We start from the raw sequence: 16704 nt of genomic DNA, 5'->3' as shown, positions 1-16704 counted from the left end.
ATGGATAACCCAAGCCCAAGCACCCAAATCAAAAGACCAGAAGAGACACAGCACCTAGAGCAGCTACTCAAAGAACTAAAGATGAACAATGAGACCATAGTACGGGATATAAAGGAAATCAAGAAGACTCTAGAAGAGCATAAAGAAGACATTGCAAGACTAAATAAAAAAATGGATGATCTTATGGAAATTAAAGAAACTGCTGACCAAATTAAAAAGATTCTGGACACTCATAGTACAAGACTAGAGGAAGTTGAACAACGAATCAGTGACCTGGAAGATGACAGAATGGAAAATGAAAGCATAAAAGAAAGAATGGGGAAAAAAATTGAAAAAATCGAAATGGACCTCAGGGATATGATAGATAACATGAAACGTCCAAATATAAGACTCATTGGTGTCCCAGAAGGGGAAGAAAAGGGTAAAGGTCTAGGAAGAGTATTCAAAGAAATTGTTGGGGAAAACTTCCCAAATCTTCTAAACAACATAAATACACAAATCATAAATGCTCAGCAAACTCCAAATAGAATAAATCCAAATAAACCCACTCCAAGACATATACTGATCACACTGTCAAACACGGAAGAGAAGGTGCAAGTTCTGAAAGCAGCAAGAGAAAAGCAATTCACCACATACAAAGGAAACAGCATAAGACTAAGTAGTGACTACTCAGCAGCCACCATGGAGGCGAGAAGGCAGTGGCACGATATATTTAAAATTCTGAGTGAGAAAAATTTCCAGCCAAGAATACTTTATCCAGCAAAGCTCTCCTTCAAATTTGAGGGAGAGCTTAAATTTTTCACAGACAAACAAATGCTGAGAGAATTTGCTAACAAGAGACCTGCCCTACTGGAGATACTAAAGGGAGCCCTACAGACAGAGAAACAAAGACAGGACAGAGAGACTTGGAGAAAGGTTCAGTACTAAAGAGATTTGGTATGGGTACAATAAAGGATATTAATAGACAGAGGGGAAAAATATGGCAAACATAAACCAAAGGATAAGATGGCCGATTCAAGAAATGCCTTCACGGTTATAACGCTGAATGTAAATGGATTAAACTCCCCAATTAAAAGATATAGATTCGCAGAATGGATCAAAAAAAATGAACCATCAATATGTTGCATACAAGAGACTCATCTTAGACACAGGGACACAAAGAAACTGAAAGTGAAACGATGGAAAAGAATATTTCATGCAAGCTACAGCCAAAACAAAGCAGGTGTAGCAATATTAATCTCAGATAAAATAGACTTCAAATGCAGGGATGTTTTGAGACACAAAGAAGGCCACTACCTACTAATAAAAGGGGCAATTCAGCAAGAAGAAATAACAATCGTAAATGTCTATGCACCCAATCAAGGTGCCACCAAATACATGAGAGAAACACTGGCAAAACTAAAGGAAGCAATTGATGTTTCCACAATAATTGTGGGAGACTTCAACACATCACTCTCTCCTATAGATAGATCAACCAGACAGAAGACCAATAAGGAAACTGAAAACCTAAACAATCTGATAAATGAATTAGATTTAACAGACATGTACAGGACATTACATCCCAAATCACCAGGATACACATACTTTTCTAGTGCTCACGGAACTTTCTCCAGAATAGATCATATGCTGGGACATAAAACAAGCCTCAATAAATTTAAAAAGATTGAAATTAGTCAAAGCACATTCTCTGACCACAGTGGAATACAATTAGAAGTCAATAACCATCAGAGACTTAGAAAATTCACAAATACCTGGAGGTTAAACAACACACTCCTAAACAATCAGTGGGTTAAAGAAGAAATAGCAAGAGAAATTGCTAAATATATAGAGACGAATGAAAATGAGAACACAACATACCAAAACCTATGGGATGCAGCAAAAGCAGTGCTAAGGGGGAAATTTATAGCACTAAACGCATATATTAAAAAGGAAGAAAGAGCCAAAATCAAAGAACTAATGGATCAACTGAAGAAGCTAGAAAATGAACAGCAAACCAATCCTAAACCAAGTACAAGAAAAGAAATAACAAGGATTAAAGCAGAAATAAATGACATAGAGAACAAAAAAACAATAGAGAGGATAAATATCACCAAAAGTTGGTTCTTTGAGAAGATCAAAAAGATTGACAAGCCCCTAGCTACACTGACAAAATCAAAAACAGAGAAGACCCATATAAACAAAATAATGAATGAAAAAGGTGACATAACTGCAGATCCTGAAGAAATTAAAAAAATTATAAGAGGATATTATGAACAACTGTATGGCAACAAACTGGACAATGTAGAAGAAATGGACTATTTCCTGGAAACATATGAACAACCTAGACTGACCAGAGAAGAAATAGAAGACCTCAACCAACCCATCACAAGCAAAGAGATCCAATCAGTCATCAAAAATCTTCCCACAAATAAATGCCCAGGGCCAGATGGCTTCACAGGGGAATTCTACCAAACTTTCCAGAAAGAACTGACACCAATCTTACTCAAACTCTTTCAAAACATTGAAGAAAATGGAACACTACCTAACTCATTTTATGAAGCTAACATCAATCTAATACCAAAACCAGGCAAAGATGCTACAAAAAACGAAAACTACCGGCCAATCTCCCTAATGAATATAGATGCAAAAATCCTCAACAAAATACTTGCAATACGAATCCAAAGACACATTAAAAAAATCATACACCACGACCAAGTGGGGTTCATTCCAGGCATGCAAGGATGGTTCAACATAAGAAAACAATCAATGTATTACAACACATTAAAAACTCGAAAGGGAAAAATCAATTGATCATCTCAATAGATGCTGAAAAAGCATTTGACAAAATCCAACATCCCTTTTTGATAAAAACACTTCAAAAGGTAGGAATTGAAGGAAACTTCCTCAACATGATAAAGAGCATATATGAAAAACCCACAGCCAGCATAGTACTCAATGGTGAGAGACTGAAAGCCTTCCCTCTAAGATCAGGAACAAGACAAGGATGCCCGCTGTCACCACTGTTATTCAACATTGTGCTGGAAGTGCTAGCCAGGGCAATCCGGCAAGACAAAGAAATAAAAGGCATCCAAATTGGAAAAGAAGAAGTAAAACTGTCATTGTTTGCAGATGATATGATCTTATATCTAGAAAACCCTGAGAAATTGACGATATAGCTACTAGAGCTAATAAACAAATTTAGCAAAGTAGCGGGATACAAGATTAATGCACATAAGTCAGTAATGTTTCTATATGCTAGAAATGAACAAACTGAAGAGACACTCAAGAAAAAGATACCATTTTCAATAGCAACTAAAAAAATCAAGTACCTAGGAATAAACTTAACCAAAGATGTAAAAGACCTATACAAAGAAAACTACATAACTCTACTAAAAGAAATAGAAGGGGACCTTAAAAGATGGAAAAATATTCCATGTTCATGGATAGGAAGGCTAAATGTCATTAAGATGTCAATTCTACCCAAACTCATCTACAGATTCAATGCAATCCCAATCAAAATTCCAACAACCTACTTTGCAGACTTGGAAAAGCTAGTTATCAAATTTATTTGGAAAGGGAAGATGCCTCGAATTGCTAAAGACACTCTAAAAAAGAAAAATGAAGTGGGAGGACTTACACTCCCTGACTTTGAAGCTTATTATAAAGCCACAGTTGCCAAAACAGCATGGTACTGGCACAAAGATAGACATATAGATCAATGGAATCGAACTGAGAATTCAGAGATAGACCCTCAGATCTATGGCCGACTGATCTTTGATAAGGCCCCCAAACTCACTGAACTGAGTCATAATGGTCTTTACAACAAATGGGGCTGGGAGAGTTGGATATCCATATCCAAAAGAATGAAAGAGGACCCCTACCTCACACCCTACACAAAAATCAACTCAAAATGGACCAAAGATCTCAATATAAAGAAAGTACCATAAAACTCCTAGAACATAATGTAGGAAAACATCTTCAAGACCTTGTATTAGGCGGCCACTTCCTAGACTTTACACCCAAAGCACAAGCAACAAAAGAGAAAATAGATAAATGGGAACTCCTCAAGCTTAGAAGTTTCTGCACCTCAAAGGAATTTCTCAAAAAGGTAAAGAGGCAGCCAACTCAATGGGAAAAAATTTTTGGAAACCATGTATCTGACAAAAGACTGATATCTTGCATATACAAAGAAATCCTACAACTCAATGACAATAGTACAGACAGCCCAATTATAAAATGGGCAAAATATATGAAAAGACAGTTCTCTGAAGAGGAAATACAAATGGCCAAGAAACACATGAAAAAATGTTCAGCTTCACTAGCTATTAGAGAGATGCAAATTAAGACCACAATGAGATACCATCTAACACCGGTTAGAATGGCTGCCATTAAACAAACAGGAAACTACAAATGCTGGAGGGGATGTGGAGAAATTGGAACTCTTATTCACTGTTGGTGGGACTGTATAATGGTTCAGCCACTCTGGAAGTCAGTCTGGCAGTTCCTTAGAAAACTAGATATAGAGCTACCATTCGATCCAGTGATTGCACTTCTCGGTATATACCCGGAAGATCGGAAAGCAGTGACACGAACAGGTATCTGCACGCCAATGTTCATAGCAGCATTATTCACAATTGCCAAGAGATGGAAAGAACCCAAATGTCCTTCAACAGATGAGTGGATAAATAAAATGTGGTATATACACACGATGGAATACTACACGGCAGTAAGAAGGAACGATCTCGTGAAACATACGACAACATGGATGAACCTTGAAGACATAATGCTGAGTGAAATAAGCCAGGCACAAAAAGAGAAATATTATATGCTACCACTAATGTGAACTTTCAAAAATGTAAAACAAATGGTTTATAATGTAGAATGTAGGGTAACTAGCAGTAGAGAGCAATTAAGGAAGGGGGAACAATAATCCAAGAAGAACAGATAAGCTTTTTAACGTTCTGGGGATGCCCAGAAATGACTATGGTCTGTTAATTTCTGATGGATATAGTAGGAACAAGTTCACAGAAAGGTTGCTATATTATGTAACTTTCTTGGGGTAAAGTAGGAACATGTTGGAAGTTAAGCAGTTATCTTAGGTTAGTTGTCTTTTTCTTACTCCCTTGTTATGGTCTCTTTGAAATGTTCTTTTATTGTATGTTTGTTTTCTTTTTAACTTTTTTTTTCATACAGCTGATTTAAAAAAGAAGGGAAAGTTAAAAAAAAAAAAAAAGAAAGAAAGAAAAACAAGGAAAAAAAAATGATGTAGTGCCCCCTTGAGGAGCCTGTGGAGAATGCAGGGGTATTCACCTACCCCACCTCCATGGTTGCTAACATGACCACAGACATAGGGGACTGGTGGTTTGATGGGTTGAGCCATCTACCATAAGTTTTACCCTTGGGAAGACGGTTGCTGCAAAGAAGAGGCTAGGCCTCCCTATAATTGTGCCTAAGAGTCTCCTCCTGAATGCCTCTGTGTTGCTCAGATGTGGCCCTCTCTCTCTGGCTAAGCCAACTTGAAAGGTGAAATCACTGCCCTCCCCTCTACGTGGGATCAGACACCCAGGGGAGTGAATCTCCCTGGCAACGTGGAATATGACTCCCGGGGAGGAATGTAGGCCCGGCATCGTGGGACGGAGAACATCTTCTTGACCAAAAGGGGGATGTGAAAGGAAATGAAATAAGCTTCAGTGGCAGAGAGATTCCAAAACGAGCCGAGAGGTCACTCTGGTGGGCACTCTTACGCACACTTTAGACAACCCTTTTTAGGTTCTAAAGAATTGGGGTAGCTGGTGGTGGATACCTGAAACTATCAAACTACAATCCAGAACCCATGAATCTCGAAGACAGATGTATAAAAATGTAGCTTATGAGGGGTGACAATGGGATTGGGAAAGCCATAAGGACCACACTCCACTTTGTCTAGTTTATGGATGGATGAGTAGAAAAATAGGGGAAGGAAACAAACAGACAAAGGTACCCAGTGTTCTTTTTTACTTCAATTTCTCTTTTTCACTCTAATTATTATTCTTGTTATTTTTGTGTGTGTGCTAATGAAGGTGTCAGGGATTGATTTAGGTGATGAATGTACAACTATGTAATGGTACTGTAAACAATCGAAAGTATGATTTGTTTTGTATGACTGCGTGGTATGTGAATATATCTCAATAAAATGATGATTAAAAAAAAAAAAAAAAAAATCATGTGCTAAGTTACCAAGGGGAAGAGGAAATGGGAGTTAATGCTTAATGGGTACAGAATTTCTGCTTGGGATAATGGAAAAGTTTTACTAATATGTTGGTGAGGTAGCACAACATTGTGAATATAATTAATACCACTGAAATGTATACTCAAAAGTGGGAACTTTTATGTTGTGTATAGGTGTGCTGGTTTGGAAGTATTATGTCCCCCAAAACTCCATGTTTTTTGATGCAATCTTGTGGGGGCAGACTATTAGGTTGGAATCTTTGGATTAGGTTGTTTCCATGGAGATGTGACCCATCCAACTGTAGGTGATGACTTTGACTGGATAATTTCCATGGAGGTGTTATCCCACCCATTCGGAATGGGTCTGAATTAAATCACTGGGCAACACCACCCATTCAGAATGGGTCTGAATTAAATCACTGGAGTCACATAAACGAGCTGACAAACAGAAGGAACTCAGAGCAGATGAGAGTGACATTTTGAAGAGGAGCTGCAGCTAATAGAGGCCGAAACGCCCCAAGAGTAACATTTTGGAGAACACCATTTTGAAACGCAATCTGGGAGCAAGCGGACACCAGCCATGTGCCTTCCGAGCTAACAGAGGCTTTCCGGATGCCAATGGGCATCCTTCAGTGAAAGACCCTATTGTTGATGCCTTACCTGGGACACTTTATGGCTCTAAGACTGTAACTCTGTAACCAAATAAACCCCCTTTATAAAAGCCAATTCTCCCCATACCCCCAAAAAAGGCCAATCTGTTTCTGGTGTTTTGCAAAACAGCAGCATTAGTAAACCAGAACAGGTTACCTCAATAAAAAAATTTTTTTAAAAACATGCATTAGATAAAACCTAAAGATACAAACACTCATTTGTCTCTACTGATAGGCACTGGGTACAAAGGTTTTTATGAGCAAACCTAGGAATCTCACTAGATAAAAAATAGAGATTCCAGTTACTTAAGTATTTATTTCCAAAAGACTCACCTGTAACCTTGCAATCTCTTCTCCAAATTTCTTCTGCTGTTTTGCCAGGATAGACTGGTGGTATTCAGCATTGGCTTGCATGATACAGTGTTTGGCAGCCAAGACAGGGAACACCTCCTGGAAATAAAAATACTGACCAGGGGAGAGTCCAACCACACAAACCACCACAGACAACATGGGATGCAGGAAGAAAAAGGAAAAGGAGACAGAAATTAGAATCACCCTTTTAATGGTTTAGAGATAGGTTAGTCATTAGGTGTAAACAGAGGAGACCACATGATTCTGTATGGACTGGATTTGATGAATTCAATTTTTTTCTTCTAAATAAAATTAAGTTTTTTTTTTTAAACTGTTAAATGAAGCCAATTTAGGTTTCTGCAATTCTCTTTAAAGGTGCCATGAAGTCAACATTTTGTTTACAAAGAAGAAAGGAAAGCATGCATTAGAAAGAGAAGTAGAATGGACATTCACAGAGGGATACCAAGCACAGCTTTAGAAGTTTTCTTATGAGCCATGACCCAGCCCTTAGAATTAACTAAACCACCATTACTCACATATATTAATGAAATTGCTCTATAGCTGACTGTTTCATGTTTAAAAGACAAAAGACAGTAAAGTAAATTCCCACTTAAATTCATATCCTAAGAGACTTTCCAATAAAGATAATTTTTAGCCATATAAAAATTATTTAGTATCATATAAATACTAACATTTCAATATTATATACTTAAAACCACGTAACAAAAACTAATAATTAATGAGAATATAAAGTGTTATTTTGCTCTAATTTGTTTTGAAAAGAAAATTCCAGTCAAAATTAATTCCTAAAGATCCAAAGACGTGAACTAGAAAAGTAGTTATATTGGTAGAGGCTCCTCCAAAATGCCAAATTCTAGCCTGTAACCCCAATGCTTTTATGAAGTACATACCATCTAAAATCCAAGAAATATACTAGACAATCACTGTCTTGACAAAAAATCTAAGAATCAAAAACTACCCTGTGTGCTTTTCCTGTCTCCCAGTAAATAATTTCCTATCTTCCTGGGCCACCACTTGCAGATATTCCAGTTTTATAACTAGAATATGAAAATATCTCATGAGCTTTATTAGTAAAAAGGGAAAAATAAATCTAGATCTCAAACTGCTGTCATGACAGTTCCCAAGGTAAGGCTGGAGCAACTTTACTTAAAAGGAGATTTTCGAGGAATACCAGGAATGCTGCAGAGATGGATTCCAAGTCTTTGTAGGTCACATTCTTCTCTCCATGACAGGACTGAGCTAATGGCCCAACAGGATGAAACGGTACACTGTGCAGCTGAACATGAAGTCTTTTAGGTGAAAAACAGGTGAGAGGAGACCCAAAGTCTCTTTTCATGAGTAACGCTCTTAATAACCAAGAGCACTGGGCAAATTTCTACTGAGCTCTTGGCATATTCTGAATCCCCATGAATCTTCACATTAATTCCATTATTGTTCATTTTCTGACTAACGTGTACTCTTGATACACTTGTGTGCTTTTTACTTCACCCAAGTTGCCCATTTCATAATTTATAACAATTCCTAAATACGACTGATAAATCAAAAATTTCCCTTCCAAAGAGCATGTATCAAATATCATATTCTCTCATACCAATGAAACTAACTCCTTTAAACATTTCTGAAGGAGAGTAGTTGAAACACAATATAATTCACTCTTTACGTGAACTACACTCTTTAAGATCCTTAAACTCTCTTCCTTTTTGTTATTCTAAATTTACTTTTGCTAGTCTAGTCATCTGCTTTGTCATTTATAAATGATCATCACTAAACAGTCTTTTCAATTGCCTCTTCAGAAAAGTTTATATTAAAACATAATACTTCCTGTGATGTGTGGTTTAAGATGGTTGCTTTTCCTTAGCTGTCCAACAGCAGCTGGATTTTCTATCCCTGTTGGCAAAACTTAATTCTAATCAAAGCATTGGATGAAATTTAAGTTTTCTTTTCCTTTTTCTTTATGTTTGTTTTTGCGCTTTCTGTTAAGACTCAGCTTTAAGAAAACAGGAAAATAATGAAAAGTGTGAATAATCAACATGCTCAAGTATTCATGCTTGTACCAAATTACCAATGATTCAAAACTACACAATTCCTTAATCTGTTAAGACTGGAGCCAGAGAGTCAAAAATTTCCAGAAAGAGTTTTAACTTAGAAAAACAAGTTTAGTAAAGAGTAAAGACAAAGGCATCCTGTATATATAAAAGAGCTTGTCATGCATTTTAAATTTTTAAAATAGTTCTACAAATATAATACTCAAATGCTTCTCTTAAAATTTCTAATTTCTTTATAATAAATAATTTTCAACTTGCTTCATGTACATAAAAATGTCCAAATATTCCACATACAACATAACCAATTATTTACAAAAACAATAACTGACCTTGGGTAGAGTATCTTTGTACTGACACTGTTTGAAAGCATCACCGAAATAATCTGCAGCCTGATTAGCCAGTTTAGCTATGATGGCATCTTTCATTTTATCTGAAATAAAATATTTAATTGATCATTATAATAAAAATGAGATAATCTGATATATCATGATTCAGTATAGACAGTGAGATTGTAAGTTTGCATACTTGTCTAAAAACAAAACTCCTTAATAATGAAATCAATTCTTCTATATAAAACTTAATTATTCCATAAGCAAATCCCTAGAGACAGAAAATAGATTAACGGTTGCCAAGGGTGATCAAAATGTTCTAAAATTAGATAGTGGTGATGGTTGCACAATTCTATGAGTTTATTAAAAACCAATGAACTGTATACTTCAAAAGGGTGAATTTTATGGTATATGAATTATATCTCATTATAAAGCTGTTATTAAAAAAAAAAAACTTGATTATTCCAGTTCATTTCTCTTCTGCATGACAGTTTCCTTATTTTCAATTTTTCTGTACTTATATATTCAGCCCATACCTCAACTCCAATACTAATTTACAGGCCTTACAATAACTGTTCTTATTCCCTCATTTATAGGGCAAGAGACAGCCTGGATTTCTCCTTCTTATCATTTAGGTCTAGTTTAAATAGGACCTTCTCACAGAACCCTCTCTTGACTAATGGATCTAAATTATCATAATTCTTCCTACATCCCTACCCCACAACCAGACCAAAACCACAAACACTTAATCCATTCTTCCTTTCTCCAAAGCGCTTAATCTCTCTCAATTCAATTTCTTGCTTACTCCCCACACTAAAATGTAGATTTCTGAAAATGGGAACCTTGTCTGCCAACACTGTTTATCTAGAACCTAGAACCATGACTGGCACACAGTAGGCACCCAATAAATATATTTGCTAAATGAATGAATGTTTGCCATATTGCAAATATACATGAATACTATTGAGAATTCAGTGTTTACAGACACTAGCGAACTATCCATTTCATGATAAGGGTACAAACACAGCCTGTAATCTTAAATGTACATTTGTACCACCACAAGTTTAGAAAAAGATACCTGAAAATTTTAAATAAGCCATGTGTCAAGTTCAAAAAGGAAGGCTCTATATTTTATCACCTTCTTAGTGTAAAAGTCTATCACTACTTTGCAACAAAATGGAGTATAAACTGGAATTACCTCTTGTAGCTTTTAAAAAAAATACTTCTTGGGCCTGTGCCAGCATAATAAGACTGAGGGTCCCAACAGTATCTGGAGATATGTCCACAGTAGGCTCTCGACTTAAGGCAGATAAAACCGTTTCTTTAATGTGTAAAAAGGCACCACTAGCAAACTAGAGAGGAGAGAAAATAATTTCTTTAAAACATATAGGAATCCAGCAAGACAATGTTCCACTCTTACACAAAAATCATTTCAAATGTCAACACAATGAACAGTATTATATTTAAATTTTCACATTGTGCAAAACAAACCTACAACATCTGACCTACAAACCATAAAGGTACTTCTCAACAAAACTCTACAGAGTAACAGGAGATTTAACAAAGATTAAAAGCAAATTACAGAGAAAAAACAAAGCAAATTAATGGGACAAACTAATTAAGCTTATTTTTAGATAGACTTCCTCAAAACTAACACAAGAATAAAGACATGGCTAAAACATATTAAAATGGTTTTAGTATTGAAATGCTTTTGCTTTTGCCCGAACTACATCTTTCAAATAATTAAACACACCATAGTTATGGGAAATCCCTCTAAGGAACAGGATTACTTACCTATTGCTAATAATTTCTATTTGACCTTCAGAGATGCCTGTCAAAATGCTGCCCATCAGATTTTTCTTCCCAGTTATAGGTGACTGAGACTAATACTAAAATAACTATTTTTATGAAACAAACGACACCAAAAAAGGGGGGAAGAGTCTGTAATTATAAGGCATTGTGGGTTATTTAGGTACCCACACAGAGATAACTCAGTTAACTATATTAAAATGAACATCATGTTTTCTTCAGTCATGAAGTACTGCAAAATAAGAATGTCCAGGAGTGATCAGCTGATCTAGTTTGGTAAACTAACAGATTCACAGACTAGAACAGCAAAGGATCAACTCTAATACACATATGAGGAACTGGAGGCCTAGAGGTTAAAGAACTTACCAAAAAGCACACAGCTTTTTGGTAGCAAACAGCCAAAACAAGGACCTAGTCTTCTAATACCACCAGTTCTCTTTCCATGACACTAGATAAACTGCTATGAATACCCACAGGATGAAATGTTTCCTCAGTAAATCAGAATGCACTCTAAGATCTCACATGCCAACTAAGTGAGTTCCAACCAACAGAAAGCTAAATAAATTTTACTTCATTTTCACACTTTAAAACATTTTCCATTTATGGCCGCAAAAAGAATAAGTGTGTGTGTCAGGCTTGTCCTTTGTGCCCATCCAAACTGTTGGTAAGCCACAATTTGGAGAACTTTGCTTAAGTATGTTTTCCTCCCACTTTCCTAGAACAGCACTTCTCACCTCTCCCCTGAACAATGGGAAAAATGAGACACCACACCTCTCAGACAAGCAAATTCCTGAGCCCAGGGAGGCAGTCAAAGGACCATTTGGAAACCCGTGAAATTTGGAATCATAACACCTGAAACCCAAATGGACCACTTTATTAACTTCTGACTTTCAACCTTCTCATGCATAAAATGCGAATGACATTATGTAACCTACATCATGAAGTTTATCCGAGAGTGAAATAATGTACGTGAAAACACTTTGTAAATTATATAAGGTAATACAAATTATGAAAATGATTATGTATGAAATATCACTTAGAAATCCCTTATTCCTTAAATTGAAAAAAAAAACCCTGAGTTAATAAACAGCCACAAAATAATATGCAATATTAGTAAATGATCAGAACCTAAAATATAGATTGAGACAACTTAAGAATATTACAAATCTGATCACATTTAATATGACCACCCCACGACTCTGAGTTAAACTTAGATTTTCTTCCCAAGATGATTTAATTTTTGTGACACTAGTGAAATTTTAGGTGGGTTTTACTTTAAGAAAACAATATACAAAAATAGTGTACAAAATTTATTAATGAGGTCATTCATTTAAAAGGGATTTACCAAGGATTTAGTCTCATACATATAATCATTTTTTCAACCAGCATTGATTGAGCCTCTATTTCATGCCAGGCACTGTGCTAGATATAGGGATACAATGGTCAGGAAAAACAGATCCGGTCTACAGATAAATAGTTTATCTAAGGGCTTCAACAATATGATGCAATCTATGAAAACGTACATTATTTTTCAAGAAAACATCCTTTGTGTAAAGAAGAATCTATAAACCTACATGCAAATTACTTTTTATTTAATCCAACTTAGCAAAAATCATTATGTTGTAACTACTTTTCTGCATACCTGGTAATGTTTAGCAGCGACTTTCAATCCTTCATCATTATCCAGGTTCTGTTCTGCTGCAATCTGGCTAGCTAAGGCTGCACAATTGAACAACACACAGGTCTTTTCATATCCTAAACTTGCAAGAGCTGCAAAAAATTGAAAAGGAAAAATTTATCAGATTATTTTTTCTAAAGAAAACATGTTTCATGAAGAAATATTATGACCTCTATACACTGGCTCTCAGAAAAATAAGTTTCCAGACCTATTGTTTCACCTATATGTTCCCCCATATTTCTTTTATTTTCATATTTTTGTATTGTAGAATATAACATATATACATAGAAGTGATAACTTTCCAAGTGCAATTTAATATGTAGTTAGCAAATTACAAAGAATTTTACAGGTTACAGTTCCACAGTTTCAGATATTTCCTTATTTTGAAATATAACATGTATACAAACAGGTAGTATCTTTCAAAATATGATTTAACAAGTAGATATACAAGAAATTTCCAAAGTTGTTATGAGTTATAGCACCATAGTTTCAGTTATTTCCTTATTGTAAAATACATATACAAAAAGTTGATTGCTTTCAAATTACAATTTAACAAGCAGCTACAGAACAAATTTCAAAGGATGCTATATGCTACTGTTCCATCATTTCAATTCTTTCCTTCTAGCTATTCTAATACCCTAGGAACTAAGTAAAAGAACATTAAACAAAGATTCAGTATTCATAATCCTTTGTTAAATTCCTCTTGTCTGTTGCTACCCCTTCCCCTAGTTTAATCACTTTCCCAATCTTCAGGGATGTCTAGGCAGTGACCACCCTAACTTATTCATATTGAAAAGGAGTGTCAACTTTATGAACAAAGGGGACAAATCTAGTTGATGTTCTTGAAGAGGCTACTGCCTCTGCATTTTGGGACTGAGCTGGCACAGGAGTTCTCTGAAGGATTTAACTTTCTGAAGAATAAACTTAGTGAGTGAAACTTTTATAGAGTCTCAGATAGGGATCCAGATATTCCTTAAGGTTTTCAGGACTAGTGTTGACTTGGACTTATCATACTGTGGTCATCTGGCAGATCTAACTGAAGCTTGCATAGCAGTAACCTCCACGACAGCCTCTTGACTCTATTTGAATTCTCTTAGCCATTAAAATATTATTTTGTTGCCTTTCTTTCCCCTCTTCTGGTCAAAAAGACATTCTCAATCCCGCAATGCCAGAGTCAGGCTCATTCCCAGAATCCATTTCCCACAGTGCCAAGAACACTCATTCATCTGGGGGGTCCTGTTCCACGTCAGGGGAGGGCGATGAATTTATTTGCAGAGTTAGGCTTAGAGACAGAAAATCCACATGTGACTAACAAAACAAGTTCTCTGGAGGTGACTCCTAGGAATAATTACAGGTGGGCTTAGCTTCCCCTGTACAACTGTAAATTTCACCTGAGCAAGCCTCAAGATCGAGGGATTCACTTATAAAGTAGGGGGTTCCTAAGTTCACATAGCATATGTTATGTCTGCGATACTCCATCCCTCTCTCACATTATCATCACTTAGTTGTACAATTCTCATCAACCTCCACTTTAAACAATTCTCATGACCCAAAACATCTCACAGCTCTTATCAGCCCTTAATTAACTGTCCCCAGTATTTGTGTACTATTAGTATGGTATTCCTACCAATTATAGTCCCTGGTATGCAATATGTAGATTTTTCCCATACAACCTTCTGTTGTCAACTCTCTGTGCCACTGTCATACCTTAGAAGTGTATCTTGCAAGCACCTATCTATATTTGTGGTGCTGATCTGTGGGAAACATGCCTTTGAACCAACCCTTTCACTCCTATCACCTTCAATACAGCTGATACTTATAATCCCATTAACAAACAACCATCACCCCTATCCATTACCATACCTTTGAATTCACCTTCATTAACATATCTGTACATATTAGGTTATCATTCCCCTTCACTAGCTACTGTCTATCACCAGGTCCCCAATATTCTGTATCATAAAACCTTGATTTAACATTGTTCAGACAGTTCACAGAAGTGGTAACATATATTATCTCTCTTTTTGTGTCTAACTTATTTCACTCAGAATTATATCTTGAACTTTCATCCATGTTGCCAAGTGTTTCAGGACCTTTTTCCTTCTTACCGCTGCATAGTATTCCATAGTATGTACATACCACATTTTGTTTATCTACTAAAGTCTGCTGAAGGAAACTTGGATTGTTTCCATCTCTTGGCAATTGCAAACAATGCTGCTATGAACTTCGGTGTACAAATGTCTGTTCATGTCACTGCTTTCAAATCTTCCGGGTGTATACCAAGAAGTAGAATTGTCAGATCATGGGGTAATTCAATATCTAGTTTTCTGAGAAACTACCAAACTGTTCCCAGAGCAGCTGTACCATTATACATTCCCACCAGCAATGAGGAACAGTTCCAATTTCTCCACATCCTCTCCAGCATTTATTGTTTCCTGTTTGCTTAATGGCAGACATTCTTATTGGTGTGAGATGGCGTCTCATTGTGCTTTTGATTTGCATTTTCTTAATAGCTAGTGAAGATGAATATTTTTTCATGTGTTTTTTAGCCATTTGGAAAAATAACTTTTCCGATCTTTTGCCCATTTTATAATTGGGCTGTTTGTACTACTATTGTTGAGTTGCAGGATTTCTTTTTATATGCAGGATATCAGTCTCTTATCAGATATATACTCCAAATATTTTCTCCCATTGCATTGGCTGTCTCTTCACCTTTCTGACAAAGTTTTTTGAGGCACAGAAGCTTTTGATTTTGAGGAGTTCCCATTTATCTATTTTTTCTTTCTTTGCTTGTGCTTTGGGTATAAGGTCTAAAAAGTTACCTTAACTAAGGTTAACTTAGTTAACCTTAACTAAGATGTATCCCTACATTATATTCCAGGAGTTTTATGGTACTGTCTCTTATATTGAGATCTTTGATCCACTTTGAGTTAATTTTTGTATAGGATGTGAGGTAGGGGTCCTCTTTCATTCTTTTGGTTATGGCTCTTCAGTTCTCCCAGTCCCATTTGTTGAAGAGACAGTTCTGTCCCAGTTCAGTGGATTTGAGGGCCTTATCAAAAAATCAGTCAACCATATATCTGGGCGTCTATTTCCAAACTCTAAATTTGATTCCATTGATCAATATGTCTATCTTTATGCCAAAACCATGTTGTTTTGACCACTGTAGCTTTATAGTAGGCTTCAAAGCCTGGAAGCATAAGTAGGATGCTTTTGGCAATTCGAGGCCCCTTTCCCTGCCAAATAGATCTGATAACTAGCATTTCCAGGTCTGCAAACTAGGTTGTTGGAATTTTGACTGGAATTGCATTGAATCTGTAGATCAGTTTGGGTACAAATGACATTTTAACAATCTTTAGTCATCCTATCCATGAGCATGGAATATTTTTCCACCTATATATGTCCTTTTTTTTTTTTCTTTTAGTAAAATTTTGTAATTTTCTGTGTAGAGGTCTTTCATGCCCTTGGTTAAGTTTATTCCTAGGTACTTGATTTTTTTAGTTGCTATTGTGAATGGAATTTTTTATTTATTGCCTCTTCAGTTAGGTCATTATAGGTGTGAAGGAACATTACTGACTTATGTGCATTAATCTTATATCCCGTCACTCAGCTGAGTTTATTAGCTCAAGTAGCTC

The 16704-nt window shown here is 36.0% G+C and overlaps 1 protein-coding gene across 2 annotated transcripts in view; it reads right to left on the bottom strand.

Annotated features, from left to right (window-relative positions):
• LOC119542288 (programmed cell death 6 interacting protein) overlaps positions 1-16704 on the bottom strand; it is a 126679-nt gene that overhangs the window by 79608 nt on the left and 30367 nt on the right. Inside the window, exons 4-7 of one of the 2 annotated variants that reach the window (XM_037846913.1) lie at positions 13034-13161; positions 10781-10934; positions 9583-9683; positions 7170-7301 (exon numbers count right to left, since the gene is read on the bottom strand). In XM_037846913.1, the coding sequence (XP_037702841.1) occupies positions 7170-7301; positions 9583-9683; positions 10781-10934; positions 13034-13161 (515 nt within the window). The remainder of the gene's footprint in view (positions 1-7169; positions 7302-9582; positions 9684-10780; positions 10935-13033; positions 13162-16704) is intronic. The other variant, XM_037846916.1, reaches the window with a different exon arrangement.

The sequence above is a fragment of the Choloepus didactylus genome, chromosome 1 (assembly GCF_015220235.1).
Source record: "Choloepus didactylus isolate mChoDid1 chromosome 1, mChoDid1.pri, whole genome shotgun sequence".
NCBI lineage: Eukaryota > Metazoa > Chordata > Mammalia > Pilosa > Megalonychidae > Choloepus > Choloepus didactylus.
Note: the sequence above shows the minus strand (reverse complement) of the source record. Positions and strands in the feature narration are given on the sequence as shown.